Source organism: Camelus ferus, chromosome 3 (genome assembly GCF_009834535.1).
Source record: "Camelus ferus isolate YT-003-E chromosome 3, BCGSAC_Cfer_1.0, whole genome shotgun sequence".
In the NCBI taxonomy this organism is placed as follows: domain Eukaryota; kingdom Metazoa; phylum Chordata; class Mammalia; order Artiodactyla; family Camelidae; genus Camelus; species Camelus ferus.
The window spans coordinates 85,423,747-85,444,938 of NC_045698.1; the positions used below are offsets into that span (position 1 = coordinate 85,423,747).

General features: G+C 32.6%; 1 protein-coding gene across 11 annotated transcripts in view; it reads left to right on the forward strand.

The window, feature by feature from the left end:
• The window catches only part of CSNK1G3 (casein kinase 1 gamma 3), a 97,354-nt gene that overhangs the window by 17,692 nt on the left and 58,470 nt on the right, over positions 1–21,192 (forward strand). For 10 of the 11 annotated variants that reach the window (XM_032476609.1, XM_032476607.1, XM_032476606.1 and 7 more), the window contains exons 2-3: positions 14,249–14,674; positions 20,861–20,901. In XM_032476609.1, coding sequence (XP_032332500.1) covers positions 14,497–14,674; positions 20,861–20,901 — 219 coding nt within the window. In that variant the 5' untranslated portion in view covers positions 14,249–14,496. Of the gene's footprint in view, positions 1–10,529; positions 10,592–14,248; positions 14,675–20,860; positions 20,902–21,192 lie in introns of all 11 variants that reach the window. The other variant, XM_032476603.1, reaches the window with a different exon arrangement.

Here is a 21,192-nt window from a genome sequence, read left to right on the forward strand (position 1 = left end):
AGAACACTGCTCTCTAATAGAACTGGTGATGATTTTTAAAGGCCAGAACTTTCTGGTCTTAATAGGAATATACAAGGGATATCACTGAAATCAGGTTTCAAAAATGTAAAGTGTTGTAGCTGATAGTTACTAAACATTTCTGAGACAAAATAAGTTTACCTGGTATGTAATCAGAGAAATTGATCTCGATTTTTGACATTATAGTTAATTTAGCTTTTAAAAATAAGTGTTTAGTCTTTTCTTAGACAACCACAATTGAGCTCATGCCAGAAACCAGTAACTGGGACACTTACAGCTAACAGAAGCTTGTGATGTAACGGCTAGCCATCACATCACAAATGTCCTCACTCATTTAAATTTTGGAGAAGCTTGGAGACATGTATTGTAATGGAATTTTTATAGAGACTGACTAAGGCATTTGAAACACTGAATGGCTTATTTCGTATACTAAGTATGGACTTTTTCATTCAGGATAACAAAGCAGTGAGAAATCAATGCTGTGATAAGTAACTTGTGAAAAAAATTAATTTTAAAGTTTCCATTCCTTGTGATTTTGTATTTGCAAAGAGCTTTGAATAACATGCTGAATGTGAATTGATACCTATAGAAACTTTTAATACTTAATATCACAGGTACATGGAGCAATTCGGTATTGATTGCAACAATATTCTCAAAGGCTAAGTAGAGTACTAATTATTTTTAAAAATTTGTAAGTGTTTATTAATGTTTACTTGAAAACTTTAGCTAGCTCTGGGGTTTTTTTATGAGGTAGAATATACTATACTAATATGTTCTCAGACTACTTTGTTTTATCTAGTTGCAACTTAAAGAAGGTCAGTTGGCTCTGTAATGTCTTAAATTATTAGGCCATGCAGATTAGAGAATCTGATTTTCTGTTTTCTGTTTTGAAGATTCATCAGTGATCATCAGATTAGAAGTATGCCTGTGGCCTACATTTCTACTCATATAATCAGATTATGTCTAATGTTTTCCGTATTTAGCAGCTCATTTTTATCTATATTAGTGGATGTTACTCCATCAAAATTATAGTTGTTTATGAAAGCAAAGCAATTGATTATTCACTTATTCCCTAGGATAATTTGAAAATGCATCCTTTTGATAAATTTCATCTTTTTAATATAGATATTTAAGTAAGTCAGTGTGCTAAGCATTATGATATAATCAAACATAATTTGTAAACTTTTTGTTTTACCATTTGTGCACATTCATGTAGATTTATGCACATTAAATGCATATCCATTCATTTTGGTTGTACAAGGTTTAAAGTTTAGTTAAAGTAGTTAAAGTGGTAGTATCTCTTATAAAAAATTAAAATATCCTTAAGCCATATAAATCACTATTTTATGTGTTAAAAGAAATTGTAAGTCAGTCATATTTCTGTGAAACTGCCTTCTCTCAGTAGTTTTTATTTCTATGATTGCCTACTTTTTAAGTTTTCAAGCTGTATTTTTCCATTCTCCTCCTTGCAATTTTTTAATGTAAACTTCTGAGAGAAAATTTCAGTTATTACTATTGACTGCATCTGTAGGTGTAATACAATACTAGGATTACTTGTGGGTTTTTTAGCAACTGGTGTAATTTTAATGGATACTGTGACTCTTGGATCTACTCATAGTTCTTTTTGTTTGTCTACTAGAATGCAGAAAAATTAATTTTTGTTAAGTATTACACTTAATAATATTTCATTGAATATACCATGTTTGGCTATTTGGGGGTCTTTTGTGATTCTATTTGAATTTTAGCAGTGTTTTTCTATTTCTGTGAAAAAAGCCATCAGAATTTTGATAAGGATTGCATTGAATCTGTAGGTCATTTCTGGTAGTATAGATAGTTTAATGATATTAATTCTTCCAATCCAAGAACATGGGATATCTTTTGATTCATTTGTGCTTTTCTTAAATGTCTTGAAGTTCTCTATGTACAGGTCTTACACCTCCTTGGTTAAATTTATTCCTAAGTATTTTTTCTTTTGTATACTGTTGTAAGTGGGATTGCTTTCATGAGTTCTCTTTCAGCGAATTCACTGTTAGCATATGAAAATACAAGTGAATTTTGTGTGTTGATTGTGTAGCCTACAATTTTACTAAATTTGTTTATTATGTCTAATAGTATTTTGATAAGAGTCTTTGGAAACACAGCATACCAAAATTTATGGGATGCAGCAAAAGCAGTTCTAAGAGGGATATTTATAGCAGTATAAGCCCACATTAAGGAAAAAAGAAAGATCTCAAATAAACAAACCTAACTTACACTCCCAGAAACAAGAAAAAGAAGACCAAACTAAGCCAGAAGTTAGAAGAAGGAGTGAAATAACAACGATCAGAAAAAAATAAATAGAGACTAGAAAAACAATAGAAAAGATGAATGAAACTAAGAGCTGTTTTTTTAAAAGATAAAATTGACAAATTCTTAGCTAGACTAAGAAAGAAACTAAGAAAGAAACGAGACTCAAAATCAGAAATAAAAGACGAACTGTTACAGCTGATATCACAGAAACATGAAGGATTCTAAGAGCCTACTTTTAAGTAGTTATATGCCAACAAATTGGATAATCTGAGAGAAACAGATAAACTCCTAGAAACATACAACCTACCAGGACTCAATCAGGAAGAAACAGAAAATCTGAATAGACCTGTAACTACTAAGGAGATTGAAACAGTAATACAAAAAAAAATCTTCCAAAAACAAAAGCCAAGGACTAGGATGCTTTACTAGTGAATTTTACCAAACATTTAAAGAAGAAACATTCATTTTTCTCAAAGTCTTCAAAAAATTGAAGAGGAGAGAACACTCCCAAACTTACTTTTTGAGGCCAGCATTACCCTGATACCATAGCCAGATTAGAAGAAAAGAATATTGCAGGCCAATATTCCTGATGACTGTAGATGCAGAAATTCTCAACAAAGTATAAACAAAGTGAATTTAACAGAACATTTATATGAAAACAAATATATGTATGTATATGCATGACTGGGACATTGTGCTGTACACCAGAGACTGGCACATTGTAATTGACTATACTTTGATAATAATAATAAAAAAAACCCCAGAACATTTAAATCCAATTGGATTTATCCCTGGGATGCAAGGATGGTTCAACATACACAAATCTATAAATGTGATACACTGAATCAAAACAAAGGATAAAAATTGTATGATTATCTTAATAGGTACATAAAAAGCATTTGACAGAATTCAATATCTTTTCATGATAAAACTCTCAACAAATTAGTTATAGAAGAAATGTATCTCAACATAATAAAGGCCACATGTGACAAACCTACAGCTAAAATCATACTTAATGGTGAAAGCTTGAAAGCTTTTCCTCTAAGATCATGAACAAGACAAAGATTCTCCCTCTCACCACTTCTGTTCAACATGATACTGGGAGTCCTAGTGAGTGGAATTAGGCAAGAGAAAGAAATAAGATACCCAAATTGGATAGGAAAAAGTAAAATTGTCTTTGTTTGCAGATGCATTATCTTTTAATTGTCTACCAAGGGATGAGATTTTAGATCACACACTCCCTCTTCCCCTTCTGTCTTTAAATGTTTGGATAATTATTATGTTTGCTTCATCTACTGCTTACCTTTGACACTTTGTGTTCTTACATCTCTTTTTTTTTTTTTCGTTCTAGCAAATTTTACTGTATCTGTTTACTCTGTACTTTGTAAGGTGCAGATGTTCATATCCCTATCCTTCCCTGTACTTCTGCTCTCCCTTAACAGCTGAGCATCTGTCAGTTGTAGTGTTATTTTAACACTGTTTAGGTAGAGATAATTTATATTCTCTTCTGTAACATTTATCTTGTTTGGGGGGGTAAGATTAATTCTAAAAGCTGAAAATAAATCAACCATGCTTACGCTTTTAGGACTTGTAGTAGAACCAAGTAGTAGTGTACCAGGGTTACTTTTCTTTCTTGATGAGCATTCTGGCCCTTTTGGCTCTAGTTCAGGAAAAATTTATTTTTCTTAATTTCCTCTGTCTTTCTTATTAATTTCTGTTATTAGTTGGAAGTTGGAGTTATTAAATTGCTTCTCTTGTCTCTTTTTCTTTATTTTTTGTTTCTTTGTATTTTTTGTTTTACAAAATAGGATTATTCCCTCACTTTATTTCATATAATGTAGCATTATTTTCTTATTCTGTGTATATATTATTGTCCTTCTCAAAAGCCTCTGAGGATCTAACTTTTTTTTAAGTTTTCTTCTGTTTTTGGAATGATCTCCTTCTCCAAATTTTTTAAAATTTGCTTTTCGGGGGGGCATTTTTCTTTCATACTGTTACCTTTCTTCATATATCTAGTGATTCTTGGTTGTCAATTCATTTGGGAAGGAGGATTAGGTTAATATTTCTGTGTAAATGGTTTGGCTTTTCTTTGCTATTCTTTTTTCTTTGCTGTCTTTTTCTTTATCAATTTCTTGGAACCCTGTGTACACAGATGGGACTTACTGACCAGCATGTTTCATAGCGTGTGCACTCAGGGAACTAGTCTTTAAGTAAGGAGTTCTTTAATATACCAGATGGGGACGGGTTTTATTTTGTGATGGGCAGCGATCCGTGACTGCCCCCCCCCCAATTTCTTTGGAACTTCCTTTGGTTTCTTTAGAGACTTATTTTTATTTTGTTTTGTCCTTTTACATAGGAGATAGTAACAACAGTAGCCTGTATGTCTGTCTGTTCCTTACTCTGCTGTGGTCTTCTCCAGCACTTAGTTTGGGCATTAGTTTCCTGCATTGCTTCATCTGTCAATATATGCTTCTTTTCTTCCTATCTTCCAAAAGTTTATTAGTATTTCTTGTCTCCCTTTAAGCCTCTTTATTGATATGGACATACAAAGTTATAGTTGTTGACTCTTAAAAAAATCTAATATCACCACAGAAGGGTGTATTATAGTAAGTAAACACATTGCAGTTTTATAGGATAATATTTCCTCTGCTGTTGTGTATTGTCTTTCTGTTCATAAATGTCTTGGAGCCCTATGTACATGCATGGGGCTAGTTGACTGGTGAGTACATCCTCCCCACCCTCGATGTTGGTTTAAATTAGGATCTCGCAACATTGAGGTATTGCAGAGACTTACAGTATAGGCTGGCAAGAAGGGACAGACCGATGCTGCAGATCCAGATGCTAGTTAAGTGGTGTAATTTCTCTAAAATTTAGTTTCCTTATTGGTGAAAATAGGGATTGTAATAGTACCTTACCATTGTGAGAGTTGAGGCGTTAATCTATTTAAAGTACTTATAGTAAGTGCTCAGCAAATGGCACTCAGAGAGATTTTTATGCAAAAGTCAAGGTTTCTGATTTTTTTCTTGAAAATTGGACATCTAGTGTTCCTGAGGGGCAGCATTTGTTTACAGCTAGGTAGTAGCTGCCTCTTCTAAATGGGTTATTTGCCTTCCAGTTTGCCATGGCCTCTAGTACTTTTTATTGTCTTATTCTCTGTTTGAGTCATTCTGTTACCTGCCTCTCCTCTTTGGGCATTTGGATTTGTGATTCCTTGTCTGCTGGTATTAGCTGTAGCTAAAATAATATCTGCAGTTTTCAGAACTGATTTTGGTTTGGTGTTAGGATGAGTCAGTACCGAAGGCACAAACACATAGTATTAGAGGAGTAATTCAGGCAACAAAATGCGATCTCACACAGGAAATTCTTGGGAATACTTGTAGCACACTGGAGAGGTTCAGTGATGTGTCTCAGGTAAATGAAAAGACTGATGTTAAGGATTCTGGTGATATGTGACTGGGGCAACTTTAAATAGGAATTACACAACTGAAACCTAGAAATGTTTAGGTAAGGCAGAAAGAACTCATTTGTTAATCTGTAGTATCTATTGACTGTCTTAGGTGCCTGGTAGTGTGTTAGGTTGAGAGATCACAAAGTTACATATAATGAGTCCTTGTCATCAAATGTAGCAGTCAATTGTAATACTGTATGTAATACAGGCATATCCTTAGAAATCTCCTAGTCTAATACTCCTATTTGATAATTACTAAAACAAGCTTAGACAGATTAAGCCTTGCCTAAGGCTTCACAACTAGTTGAGACTCCTAAGATTTCTTTTTTTCTAATCCTGTGCTCTTTCTAGTACATAGATAGACAGGCAGCATCGAGGAGATCCAAAAGCAGATAGCAAGACCTGGACCCATGGCCTGGGGGAACTGGTGGATTTGAGCAGGGTACAAAGATTGGGACATAGGTATGAGTATGTTATGTTGCCTCATATAAGACTTATTCTTAAAAGTTTGGAGCTAGAAACTCTTCTTAGGGACATTGAGAATTAAGTGGCCATGTCTGAGAATTCCATGTAGGAATGATAAGCAGCTTCTAGAAACTGTAGGCACCCTGTAGGACCTGAGGGTGGCCTCTGTCTGAGAGCCAGCAAAAAGCTGAGGCCCTTAGTTATACACTACAAGGATATGAATTCTGCCCACAATTTAAGGGAGCTTAGAAGAAGATTCTTTCCCACTTTAGCCTCCAGATGAAGTATGTGAAACACTGAGCAAATGAGTCAGCTGATCTATGGAATGTGTGTTGCTATAAGCTGTTAAGTTTTTGCTAATTTGTTACACAGCAGTGGAAAACTAATACTTTTGGTCATGTCCATTATATTCTTTAGTATGGTGTCATTATTTAATAAATACAATACTTTGCCATCTAATTTGAAGTACATAATGCACACTCCACTGTGCCTTAAAAGCATGACAGTTTGTGATGCTCTGGAAAGCAGTGTGAAATGATAAGAGTGCCATATATGGTCTCTCTTCTCTTGTAGCATGAAGCAGCCATAACAGTGTATAAACGAGTTAGCAGGGGTTCATTCTTACAGAAATTTATTTATGAACACTGAAATTGGAATTTCATATGAGTTTTATGTGTCACAAAATATTTTATTTTTTTCCCCAGCTATGTGAAAATGTAGAGACCATTCTTAGTTTGCAGACTGTACATAATAGGCAGCAGACTGGATTTAGCTTACAGACTGGAGTTTGCTGACCATGGCTGTCGGCAAACTTGTCCATTCTAATACTGTTTGATACGTGCTACAATAGGGAAGTACTTAGACGACTGTTGAGATCTTTAATATTTTAATCACAGAACTAATATGTTAAAATATTTTTTAAAAAAACTTAAAGAACCTAGTATGACAAATTTATGAACAGTTTCCTGAATGTATTGAACAGGATGGAGTAAAATAAGAAACAGCTTCATTTCTCACTAACTACTACTTTCTATACTTTGATTGTTCTTTTTCCCCCACTCATAGGTGGTGCTCTGGTCAGTTTCCATTGTTTCTTGCCACATATTTATAGGAATAAATTCAGTTTTAGCAAGACTTATTTTCAGATATTAAAAATACCTGTTTCATTTTCAAGGTTCAATTTTTAGCTAATTCATTACTTTTTCCTGCCTGTGCCTTCCCATCTCCCAGCTTCAGGCGTGGCCTTTGGCTCTGGAACATTGAGGAAGGAATTTGGGGCTGTGTCTTAACTCTTCCTGCCTCCCCAACCATTCGTTTTGCTGGCCCTAGATGCTCTAGGGTTCATGTTGGGTGGAGGGATATGAAAGAAAAAGGGCAAAATTTTCCAGTGTATGATATGCTTTCAAATGCTTTTACTTTTGTAAAATTTGAATTCTTCAGAGGTTTTACATTGACCTTTTCTGTAAAATTAGCAGACCTATAAATATTGCTATACTTAAATATATGCATGCACAGGAATTAAAAAAAGGTCCAGAGCATATACACCAAACCGGAAGTAATGTTTACCTCTGAGCAGAGCAAAGTGGGATGATGGATAAGGGGTATGGGCATCCCCAGAGTATTTTTACTTTATCTGTGTTATTTGAATTCTTGTAACATATAGTTAATAGAATGTGTTTTGGATAGTTAGTAAACAAAAAACTATATATTGAAAATAACAGGAAAAATTGCAAAAGGGAAATTACTTCCTTCCCAACAGAAAAAGTATAGAAGGGCCTTAAAAAAAAAGCCTTCTAAAATACTATGTTCATTAACTTTAAAATAAGTAGTGTATTCAGATAAATTTTGTGATATAGTAGGAAAAAATATGCACTTTGAGATATAGCATTAATTTTTTGATGTGTGTTATTTCTGAAAATCATGTTTTGAAGTATCATTTACATATAAGATAGATTTTAAGTGTAGTTTGATGAACTTAGACAGAAGTACACACCAGTGTAATCCCCTTCCAATCAAAATGTAGAATATTTCCTTCCCCTAGAAAGTTCTGTCATGCCACTTTTCAAACTTCCCATCACCCTAGGTAACAACTGATCTGATTTCTGTCACCATAGCTTATTTTTGCTGATTCTAGAACTTCATATAACAAGAATGATACAGTATGAACTCCTTTGTGCCTTATCTCAGTCTAATATATGAGAGATTCATCCATATTGTTACATGTATCAGCAGTTCTTTTTATTTACTGCATGGTGTTCCATTGGATGGACATACCAATTTGTATATCTGTTCCTCTGTTCCTTCCTAGACATTAGGATTGTTTCCATCTTTTTTGCTATTACAGATAAGGCTGCTGTAAATACTAGTGTACAAGCCTTTCTCTAAACATATGTTTTTATTCCTCTTGAGTAAATACCTAAGAGTGGTATTGTTAGGTCATAGGATAGGTGTATATTTTATTTAAAATAAACTATAGAACTTTTCCCCAAAGTTGTACTTTTTTATACTCCCACCAGCAATTGAGAGTTCTAAATGTTCCTCATTCTTGCCTGGGCTTTGTTTATTAGGAGGTTTTTGATAACTGATTCAGTATCTTCTCTTGTTATTGTTCTGTTGAGATTTTTTATTTTTTATTTTTTTAATGATCCTCACAGATTCCCTCAATGATCCCAATGAGGTGAGACCTGGGTAGGCCTCCCAGGAACCATCCTGCTATGCTAGGGGAGCTGGATGTCCACCTTGGACTCTTGTTTTCCCACCAAGAAACCACAGCCTTGGGGGCCCTGTAGGTGTAGTGCTGTGCCAGCCTTGGGGGAGGGACACTGTGGTTAGAGTGTAGCTGCTCCTCTTATCTTTCTAATGTGGTCCTTCTCTATCTCTATTGTCCAAGGGGGTGCTTTAGCCTCACCCTTGGGTTCTGGGATTTTTTTCTAGTGGTTCCAGTCTGTGGATAGTTGCTAGTTGGTCTTCTTGTGAGGGGGACTGAAGTTGGGAATGATCTACACTGCCATCTTGATGACATCACCCTATAAAGTTTTCTGCACAATACACTCATGATGTCTCTGAATAACAACAGTTTTGCCCTTTCCTCTTCAATTTTTATGTTTTTTGCATCTTTTCTTTCCTTATTGTACAGACTAGTTCTTCCTTACGGTGTCTAGTAGAAGATCTGAGAGCAAACATTCTTCTGTTTTTTTCCCAGTCTTGGTGGAGTAGAGTTTATTGTTTTACTATTAAGTATGATATTAGCTGTAGCTTTTTTTTTTTTTTTTTTTTTTTTTGTAGATTCCTTTTATTAGGTTGAAAAAGTTCGATTCTCTTTCTGTATTACCGAAAGGTTTTAATTATTAATGGGTTGAATTTTGTCAAATGCATTTTCTTGTCTGTTGAGATTTTTTTTGCTGTTAATTTGCTGAATTTATTTAAATATTAAATCTTACTTTCTAGTGTTAAACCCTGTTTGATTATTATTTATTAAACTTTTAAATTTATTTGCTTATATTTTGTGAAAAATTTTTATATCTATGGCTATGAGAAATACTGGTCTAATTTCCTTTGCTTCAACTGTTTTACTCAGGCTTTTGTATCAGGGTTCTGCTGATCTTACAAAGTAAATTGACAAGTATTCCTTATTCTTGTGTTTCTGAAAGAGTTTTTGTAAGAATAGTATAGTTTTCAAAAAAATCAGTTTTTGGCTTTATTTTCTGTGTTGTTTATTTTCTATTTTATTGACTTTGCTCCCTGGATAATTTATTTGGATCTTCTTTCAGGTTCATTGACACCTTTTGCTCTATTCAATCCATTTTTAAATGGATCCAATGAAGTTTTTCATTTTAGATATGATTCTTTTTATCCTAGGATATCTGGGGTTCTTTTTTGTTTGTTTCTTTGATATTTATCTGCCAAGAATTCCTGTATTTTCACTCAGTAAGACTATATTTTTGTAAAAGTCTATGGAATATTAACAATAACTCTATTAAAATATTTCCTCAAGTTATGTCTAATTTGCTCTTTTTTAACTTTTTAAGGAGAAAAACTGGATCATTGGTTAAAAACTTCTTTTCTAACTTAGGCATTTAAAGCTTTCAGTTTTCTTATAAGCATTGCTTTAGTTGCAACCCACAAAATTTGGTATATTTTCTTATTATTCTGGGAAAATTTTTTTGTTTCCCATCTGATCTATTATTCAACTCATGAATTGTTTAAAAGTATGTTTAATTTTCAAATATATGGGGATTTTCTAGATATCATATAGTTATTGTTTCATTATTTAATTCTAGTTTGATCATTATACTCTGTAATATTTCAGCTATTTGGGACTTAAATAATGATCCAGAAGATGATCTTTCTTGATGAGCATTGAAAGGAAAGGTAATTCTGCAGTTTTTGAATGTTGTGTTTTATACATGTCAATTAGGTCAGGGTAATTGATGTATTATTTACATCTACTCTATCAGTATACATACTGGTATTTTTATTCTTTACTTTATCAATTATTAAAACAAGTGTTAAAATTTTCAGCTATGATTGTCTTTTTCTCTAGTTTTTTTAAGTTTTTGCTTCATTTTGTTCATTGTTACGTCTTTTTTTTTTTTTAATGATTTTTGTGTTTCTGTTGAATTTTTTTTTTTTTTTTTATCATTATGAAATGGACCTCTGTGTCTTTGGAGATAGTCCCTTGTTTTGATGTTTACTTTTTATGATAATATAGCCTCTCAGGCTTATTATACTTGCTGTTTGCATTGTATATCCTTTTTATCTTTTTCTGTTCTTTCACTTTCAGTCCACTTGTGTTTTTGTATTTAAAGTTGTTTCTTATAGACAGCATATAGTTGGATCTTGATATTTTGTACAATCTGACAATTTTTCCCTTTTATGGGGAAAATATGGTCCATCTTCATTGTATATGTGGTTTTAGGACTTCTCTCTCTCTTTTTTTGGTCTCATGTATCTTTTGTTTCACTTTTGTTTTAATCAAATGTTTATTATTCCACTTTATTTCTTGTACTAGCTTTTTAGCTGTTTCTATTGCAATTAATTTTTAGTGTTTAGTCTAGGTATCACAATATGTGCTTTAAAATTGCATTGGCTACTTAAAATTAATATTGAACTATCTCATTCCTCACAAATATAAGAATCTTAAAATAGTGTAATTCCATTTCCTACCTGCCCCTGCCATTTGTGTTGTCATTTGTTTTACTTTTACATATGTTATAAATGATACTAAGAAATTATTTGTGCTTTAAACAGTAATATATCTTTTAAGGAAATAAGTGCCTATGCATTTGTGATTTCCAGTATTCTTCATTTCTTCTTGAAGTCTCACATTTCTTTCTGATACCATGTGATTTAATTAAGCCTTATGGACTATTTGAAAAGTATTTCTTGTGCAAGTGTGCTGGTGACTAATTCTTAGCTTTCTTTCCTCTGAAAATGGCTTTCTTTCACTTTCAGTTTTAAAGAATAATTTTACTGATGTCAAGTTCTGGGTTGAGAATTTTTTTCCTCCTTTCATTTGTTTGAATATATTTTCCCATTTTGGGGGGGCCTCCATTGTTTCTGATAAAAAGCTAGCAGTTCCCCTGTCTGTTGCGTAGTTTGTCTGCTTCCAAGACTTCTTCTTTATTTTTCAGTTTTAGCACTTTGACTCTGATGCACCTAGGTTTAATTTTCTTTGTATTTATCCCTTATGGTATTGCTGAGTTTGCTCATTTTGTAGCTTAACATTGTTCAATGAATTTGGGAAATTTTCAACCATTATTTCTTCAAAGATTTTTCTGCCCCATTCTCTTTCTTCAATTTAATAGAACTTCAATGGCTGTTTAGTAGTTAAAAGTCCTGTTTTCTGATTTCAGTATTGGTGTCATCTTGGGGTCTATTTCCTTTGATGGCTTTATTTCCTGGCTCCCACTCACATTTACTGCTTATTTTCATGCCTGGTAATTTTTAAGTGTATGCTGGACATTCTGAATTTAACATTGTTGAGAGTCTGGGTTTTTTTTTTTTTTTTTCTTTTGATCTTTTTAAGTATGTTGAGTTTTGTTCTAGAATGCAATTAATTTAATTGGAGATACTCTTAATCATATCCAGGCTTGGTTGAGCCAGTCTAAAGTGTTCTGACTCTAGCGTATGGTCCTTAATCTTAAGACTTAGTCTTTCTGGTATCTCAGCTGAGCTCCTTGGATACTAATGAATTTCCTCCACCATGACCAGATAGGAACTTTAAGGTCTTCTAGCACTTTACAGCTTTTACTATTTCCGTTCTTCATTTAACCCCTAGTAGTCTTTGTCTGCTAATCTAGCCTTCGGCTCTGTCATCTCCTACCCCTAACACTACACAACTGCCTCACCATCAGTACTGTCCTGCAAATTTCACTCACTTCAGCAGCTCCAAACTCTGATCTGTGATAACTATGCACTGCCTGAGTCTCACTTCCCTCTGCTGTAGTCAGAAAATTGTCCCCAGCTGGAGCTCTTGCATGAAGGTGGCCTTATGTGTTTCTCTTTTCTCAAAAATCAGTCTTCACTGCCTGTTAGCTGATGCCTGAAAACAGGTGCTTCATATGTTTTGTCCAGTGTTATAGTTATTTACAGCAGGAGGGGAAGTTCAGTATCAGTGAGTCTATTATGGCTGCAAACAGAATTTACAGTTTTACACATACCAAACAGATGCTTACAGTTTTACCTGCAAAATTAAGAGTATGGCAAATATAATAAGAAACTTTATAAATAGATTGGGTGTTAGGAATGACTGCATATTTGGTGGGTGGCTGAAAATTAATCAGGAAATACTGTTTGTTTTCACCTTTGTTATGATTGCATCATATAATTTAACAACTCCAAAAGTAGGGATAAGCAGTCCTTGATAGTGATCCTAGTCTCTTTTTTTTAACATTTTTTTTTATTGATTTATAATCATTTTACAATGTTGTGTCAAATTCCAGTGTAGAGCACAATTTTTCAGTTATACATGAACATATATGTATTCATTGTCACATTTTTTTCTCTGTGAGCTACCATAAGATCTTGTGTATATTTTCCTGTGCTATACACTATAATCTTGTTTATCTATTCTACAATTTTGAAATCCTAGTTTCTTTTTTACTGATTATCTTTTGAAGTCAAAGTTTCTTTAATTGCAGAGAATAGGAATCCAGTCAGATTGTTTAAACAAAATTTGGAGAATTATTTAAGCTTGCAGATTTACCACAGAATTGAGGTATGTCTGATGGGTGAAATTCTTAGAGAAGATGAATGGGGCAGACTCTTCCAAAAGCCTTGAAAAATTTTTTGAGTTTTAGTGTTTTCATCTGTACATTAGAAAATGTAAAATTTACCTTCTCCACCTTGTGAGTTTGGCCTACCAACATTTCTTGACCTTATGAAATTGAAATTATATATATATTTTTAAGGCCTAATCCAAGTGTTACATAATTAATGTTTTCCATGATGAGTAACAAGAATTTTTTTTATTATCATTCTGATCTCCATTTCCATATATAGTTAATGAATAATAAATATTTGAATAAATGAAGATTAAATGAGAATGTATATTTGAAAAAACTGAAAATTATTAACTGTATGAACATGTAGAAGATATTTTTATTAAGATCTTTTACTAATTTGCAAAATTATTCTCTTTCTGTTTTTTTAAATTGAAAATCTTAAATTGACTTACTGGAATTCTCTGAGTATGTTTTTTTAATTGAAATGATTTTATGTTGGAAGGTCTAGGTTAGTGAATGTATATTGGCTTATGGAACACTCAATACATTTTTGTTACTTGTATTTATTGTTAAGAAACAACCAAATCTCTTGATTTCTGTGTTTTGTTCTGTTTTTGTGATCTCTTTGGTATTAAATTATAGGAATAAAGGGTAATGAATAAGAGTCTACTGAAGTTTGATTTCAGTGGGCATCAACAAATAGTAATAGTCTATTGCCTAAACTTTTGAATTGTTATTAATTTCCCAAACATACATTTTTTAATTCTCTAAGTTGACTAATTTTCTTTTCTTAATATTCTAGCTCTCTATCAATATCAGCTCACATCACTGGAAAGATAATTTTGAAGACATGTTTTGCTGAAAAGACAGCTGAGAAAAATTTTACGAATGGGATGAACACGCTCCAGTTAATTGACTACCTGCTGCAATTTGAATGTTAAGATTACCCACCTGGTACAGTTACCTAGTGATGTACCTGTTTTCACGATACCCTATTTCAGTGTGCTTGTCTTGATTAAAGAATTCAAAGTGGAGTACCGCAAACTTGATATGGATAATAAAAAGAAAGACAAGGACAAATCAGATGATAGAATGGCACGACCTAGTGGTCGGTCAGGACACAACACTCGAGGAACTGGTTCTTCATCCTCTGGAGTTTTAATGGTTGGACCTAACTTTAGAGTTGGAAAAAAAATTGGATGTGGGAATTTTGGAGAATTACGATTAGGTAAGACTATTTTGTTTATTCTATTATATTAGAAGCATTTTTTTTAATGAAAGATACTTTCTAATGAAAATTATTTAGTTATTATTTTGAAGATTAAGTTTGGATAATAGTGTAAAAGGACCTGCACTGTACCTGCATATTTTAAGGAAACAGTGATTGTTTTGCTCCTGTAAAAGATAGTATCCAGATATTCTTTTTAAAAATTATAGTGTTATATGTATATTTACTTAAATTTATTTATATATATTAGTTTTACAGCTACATATTATGTCATATATATATTTGTACTTTATCAGTCTCTCTCTGTTTATATGACTATCCTACTATAGTACTTTGGCTTTGTTAATTCAGAATTGGTTTCGTATAGTTTATTTCAAAATAACCACATATATACACATCTTTGTGTATGTATGTTTGTATATATGTATGTGTATGTGTGTGCGTATACACACAAAACAATCTAGTGGAGCTTTTTAGCCAGCGCAATGTGAGATACTATATGTACTGAAACTATAGATGCAATTACTGAAAAAGCAGCAAAATACCCCTTTCTTTTGCAGTCTATGAATAAGCAGCAATAGATGTAAGATGACTGATTAGTACATCCATCCATCCTTCTATCATTTATTTATCTATCTGTATCTAACCTGTTTATGGGTGTTTATTGAATATTTTGCATACATTTATCTACTTAAATATATTATCTATATATGTATCTGTTTTATGTTTATTTATAATATATAAATGTCATATATACTTGGAGAACTAATTTAGTCATATTTTTCTTTCTTGATAGACTACTAAATACAGGGGTATTTTATTCCTTTTTTAAAAAAGGTCCCAAGTGATTTCTCTGTACATAAAAAGCTGTTATAAGTATCATTCTTTCTATACCTGGATAAACATGCTAATGTTAAAAGCTGATTTGGATTCTTAAAGTACTTTCTTTAAAGCCCCATTAATAGACACAATATTGAACATTTGTTTCTGGCACTAAAATGTTTGTGATTAGTATTGGGTAAGAAAGAATATAAAGAATATATGTTATAAATAAGTGATTTTCAACAAAGATGCTATTAGCATCTTGGGCTGGACAGTTCTCTTTTGTAGAGGAATATCCCATACACTGCATGGTGTTTAGAACTTTAGACCTCTTGGGCACAAAATAAGAGTTGCATCTCCATGCATAACCCCAAATGCCCTTCCTTCAACCCTCACTGCCATTTCCAAATGACCCAAGGGGTCTTGTGTTACCCACTGTTGAAACTATTCTTATAGATAATTTTTTTTTAAAGTTGGTCATAAAAAATTGGCCTTGAGATTTATAAAAGGTAAACATTTAAAATAATCTAAAATTAGATTTAAGTAAATACATTTACTATCATTTTTATCTGTGTTTTTAATTACAGAATGATGAATTGATATGTTTTTGGTTTTATTTTACCTTTATATGTATTGGTGATAAGGCTTGCATTCTGCATTTTAGCAGATGTATTTCTAGCTTGTACAATCAATCAAAACCCATAGAAACATTTTTAACAGGCACTGAGTGAGACCAAACATAGCTAGATAAAATATGGGGTTATATTGTATATATTTTTATTTTTCTGTATATTATTGTGCTTTAATATCTTAAAAAACCTTTCTGGTTAACCATATTTCAATTTAAAAAAAAGAATTAATACTTGAGTTGATTCCTCTTACTGCAGATGTATTCCAGAATGTATGGAATCTCTTTCTGCTTTATAATCCAGCTAATATAATATTGCTTTAATCATAAAAACAAAAACAAAAACTCAAAAAGACCCAAAACCTTTCTAGCTGGGGAGAGACTGCTCCTGTAGAGGCTGGACAGTTCTTAGAGATAGCAAAGGACTCAGCTGGCAGCATGCCTTTGATCTGCAAACTAACCAGTCCAGAGTCATACCTTCTCCATCTGGCCAGTACACTCCAGGAGACAGTCCTCTTCTTCAAATCATCCTGTGGCCAAGGAGAAGACAACTTGAGACCACCTGCCTGCTCGCCCATAATGCCCAAAGGCTAATAGAATTATTAAAACTAGCCAATCCTAAACAGTTTATCCTGCTCTGCCTTGCCTTTCCTACAGAAACGCCAATAAAGGCCTGACCTAAGTTCTTCCCATGTTCCTGTCTTCTACCACCTAACCAAAACATGATGCTTCTTCTGTGACCCCTCTCTTCTAGGGCCTCGGAGTATAATAAATTTTGTTTTCCTGAGCCTCTTTTATGACCCCTCTTGTGGCTACACCTGATTGACCATCACATAAAAGAAAACAGAACAAGGGTGTTATATATTGGCTTTATGAATTATCATATAAGATACTATAAATTTTGACATAATTAAGTAGACAGGAGTTTTCATAACTTTGTTTCTTTTCCTCTTGTTCCTATGTGGCTCATAACTCTTCCTAATATATTGTTTATATTTAAGAATTGTTTTGTTGAGAATTCTGCATACCTCACAACATATAGCAAATAAATATGCAGATTTGAGTAGATTCATTTTTTTTATGTTTATCGATTTTCTTTTACTAACTGAAGCTTAAAACCTATCTCAAAAATTGTAATAATAAAGAATAGGCTATGATGCTAATAACAAAGAGATCCTAAAATATAGTGGTGTTAGGTGAAAAAGTTTCTTTTTCCTTCATGTAACACAGACCAGAAGGAGAACACCCAGGGCTGTCAGGGTACCTCTGCATCCTCAGTATGTGGCTTCCGTCTCTGCAGTCTCTGCATAAGACGGTTGCTCCAGTTGTTGCCGGCTCCCAGCCAGCCAGCCAGAAGAGAAAGGGCCAGGAGAGCACACATTCATTCTTAGAGGTGGGGAGTGACATATCTCATTTCTGCTCATATCCAGAACTTAATCACATGGCCACACCAAGCTGAAAGAGAGGCCAGAAATATAGTCTAGCTGGACAATTATTTTGAAAGTTGAGCATTCTCTTATTATAGAAGCAGGAACATGCTTATTGTTGGGTAATTAGTAGTCTCTGCTATAAACATATATATAGTTTCTGTGGAACATAGTTTTCTATAATAATGACCACCCAAATACCACAAAGTTGATAAAACCATCTTTTTGAGTTGAATATAGCACAAGCTCTGTTGGAAGTATCTTTTGAAATTGGAGTAAAACATCAGTTAACTGGAACCAGTCTACTTGGAGCCTTCTCTTAATTGGATTCCCTCTATACACATGCGCCCTCTCTCACTTGTATTATACACACAAACACATACTTTGTGCATTTGGTATATTTTGAGTCTATGGAATCTGTATTTAACCTAACTTTTTGTTTTGTGAATATTTTTCCCTTTGTGCTTGTGAATATCATAATATCATATGCAAAATAGTTATAAAATATGATAATATCTTGAGGAAATATAAATTCCACCTTTGAATTCAAAACAGAGTTGTCCCTTTGTTAGATACCAGTTCCCTAAGGTTAAATTCTTCTTTGTACGATTAAATTATGCACTATAAGCTTACTAGAGGAAGCCTACAATTTCATGCATAATGTATTTGTGAAAATGTGTATGAAGGCACATTGAAATGCTGAACCTAAAAATATGGTACTTTTTTTTTTTTTCTTTTATAGCTTAGCTTTCAGCCCATAAGGCAATTTTACCATAAAGTAAAATAATTGGTTGACAGTTGGTTTCAACTGGTTGACTGGTTTCATTCTCCTCTGAGGCTGTGTTTTCATTTTTATATTATATAAATCTTAGGCCTCATACTGTTCTAACTAGCAACAAATAGACGGGGTGATCTTAAAATAGTGAATGCTAACAACTGTGTACATTGACTTGATAAAAAAAATACAGTTATAGGAAAACTTACTGGAAGTGAGAAATAAGAGAGTGTAAAGCCGGATTGCATACTACACTAGAAAATGGTAACATCACTTTGCAAATCCTTTAGTGAACACAGTTATCCCTACACCCAGAAGCTTACCAAGCTATGGTGAATATAAAACAGGCCGCTAATTCACAACAGTCATCCATCCCATTAATTATCTAATCCGTCCCATTAATTATCTATTCTTTGGCTAATTTAGATATAACAGCTTGTTCTCTCATGCCATCTTTACCAAATTTATCATGCAGTATTAGAAGTTAGAAGACACAAAAGAATCAAGCTCCTTCTATCCCCCCAAAAGAAATGGTTACGTGATTTCTGATGAGTGTAAGTTTCTTGCAAATGGTGAAAATTTTTGCTATTTAATAGTGGAGAATATGAGGGAGACAGAATTTTCGTATTTGTTACAGAATCTGGCTTACCTGATTTGGTGAAATATGTAAGGACTAAGCATGTGATGGAACATTTTAATGTGGTCCATATATGTACTATCAGTTTTATAGGTTACATATATTGATAAGAAATAGAAGCATCTCTCAGTTCATCATTTTACTTCAAGGGAAATTTGGAGAGACTTAAAGCAAATTTTTTTATACTGTAAAGAACCTAGGCCCAACATGAGATCCTGAATCCTTAATGATCATCTTTGAGAAAGGAAGTAACACTTTTTCTCAGATGTACCCTAATAGTTATAACCATGAATCTACGTACATTTTAACTGTATTGATATTTTTGTATTTTAATTTTTCACAATAAAGTCTTCAAAACTTCTGTGATTATAATTTTTCATGTCTCATTGTGTCCTTTTAAATGTTCCTCTTTTATTTTCATTATTTTATCTTTTTAAATTACAGTCAGTTACAATGTGTACAGTATAATATCCCAGTCATGCATATATATATACATATATTTGTCTTCATATTTTTTTCCATTAAAGGTTATTACAAGATATTGAACATAGTTTCCTGTGCTATACAAAAGAAAGTTTTTATCTTTTATGGCAAAATTGCCTTATAGGTAGATGGTTGTGCTGTGAAACTGCTTGTGGCAAAGATTCTTAAGGCGAAAATACTGCTTACAGTGGCATCACATCTGAGAGTGAAATTTTGGCTAGAAGTTCTACTGCCATTCATCAGCTATTATATACAATGAAGTTAGGAGTATTATGCTGGAAAAATCACATGTGTGAAAGTTGATGATTGCCTATTTTCTGTTCAGTAGCCAATGTGACCAGGGACAGTACTGTCATAGTTAAAAACAACAACTATCATTGTTCTATTTTTCTTGCTATAAAAATAATACATGCTTATTGAAAGAATACTGGAAATTCAGAAGTCACATATTCTATTCTTTATTCTTTTTACTGTACTTGTGAAGAAGCACATTAATTTAAATATCAAATTGTTTTCATAAACTTAATTCTCCATAGTGTTTTAGTTGAACTACAGATGTTGACCCCCTGGAATTTTCTGGAGTATTTTCAGTTTGCTAGTGCCAAAAATTACTGTAATTCATCTGAATTCTTTACGTAATAATTATATTAAATCTTTATTTTGGTTTGTCTCTTACATATTCTTTGTACCTGGTAGTTTTTTCAACTTATACAAGTTTAAAATATGCAATCAAATCTGTGTAAAATCTTCTGATCTTTTATCTTTTTCCGTTTTATTTTTCAGTGCTGAAAAAGACTCCCATATATTGGGCTGATAAATAATTTTTTCTTATTTTATGGCTTTTCTAACTCTTAAAATATCTGTAATTTAATTTGGTTTTAGGATGAGTTTCCCCTCAAAGTAATTGGCCAGTTTGTCAAAGCCAAATATTGAATAAAACTTTAAAAATTTTATTTCATTTTAAATATATTCCAGTTTTTTTCTATGTATTTGTTCTATTTACTAGAATACACATGAGCTCTATTAAGATCACACTGCATAATAATGGAGGATTTAAAATGATTGGAAGAGGAATATTTTATTGAAATTTAGTATATATTTTCCTGTTGATTACTCTCTGAATTGTTTATAGTAGTGCAACAAAATAAGAACTTTTCTATGTTTGTTAAGTGAGCTAAGGTATTTATTAGTATCACTCTCTACTCTGAATCCAGGTGAAATACTAAGTACATCTGAGTTGATCATAAATTTAAATATTTCATTGTTATTGAGGTTTTTGCTATATAATTGTAAGCAAAAACCTGTTTCATTCAAATGTGTTAGGTACTTTTTTGCCCCACCAGTGTAGTTTTACATAATACATCTTTCAACATTTATTGCTGGTAGAATCTGACATTTTTCTTTCTTTTTCAAGGGAAAAATTTATACACAAATGAATATGTGGCAATTAAACTGGTAAGTTGATGTTTCTTATTTTTCCTAATTATTTTTTGTTATTTCTTTAATGAACATTTAAATTGCTTTTTTCCATATCATTTATAAGTTGAGTGTTTATTAGGAAAGTGATATGCATAACTAATCTTTTGTTATTAGCTGCTAGCATAACTTTGCTCTTCAAGTGTATGATAATGTATATATAAGATGTCTGTGTCTTTTTATGTTATGAAAACAATTCCTTTACTTTGTTTTCATTATAGAATTGAATTTTTAAAATTTTGCACTGTTTTTAATGTAAGGAAGCTGGCA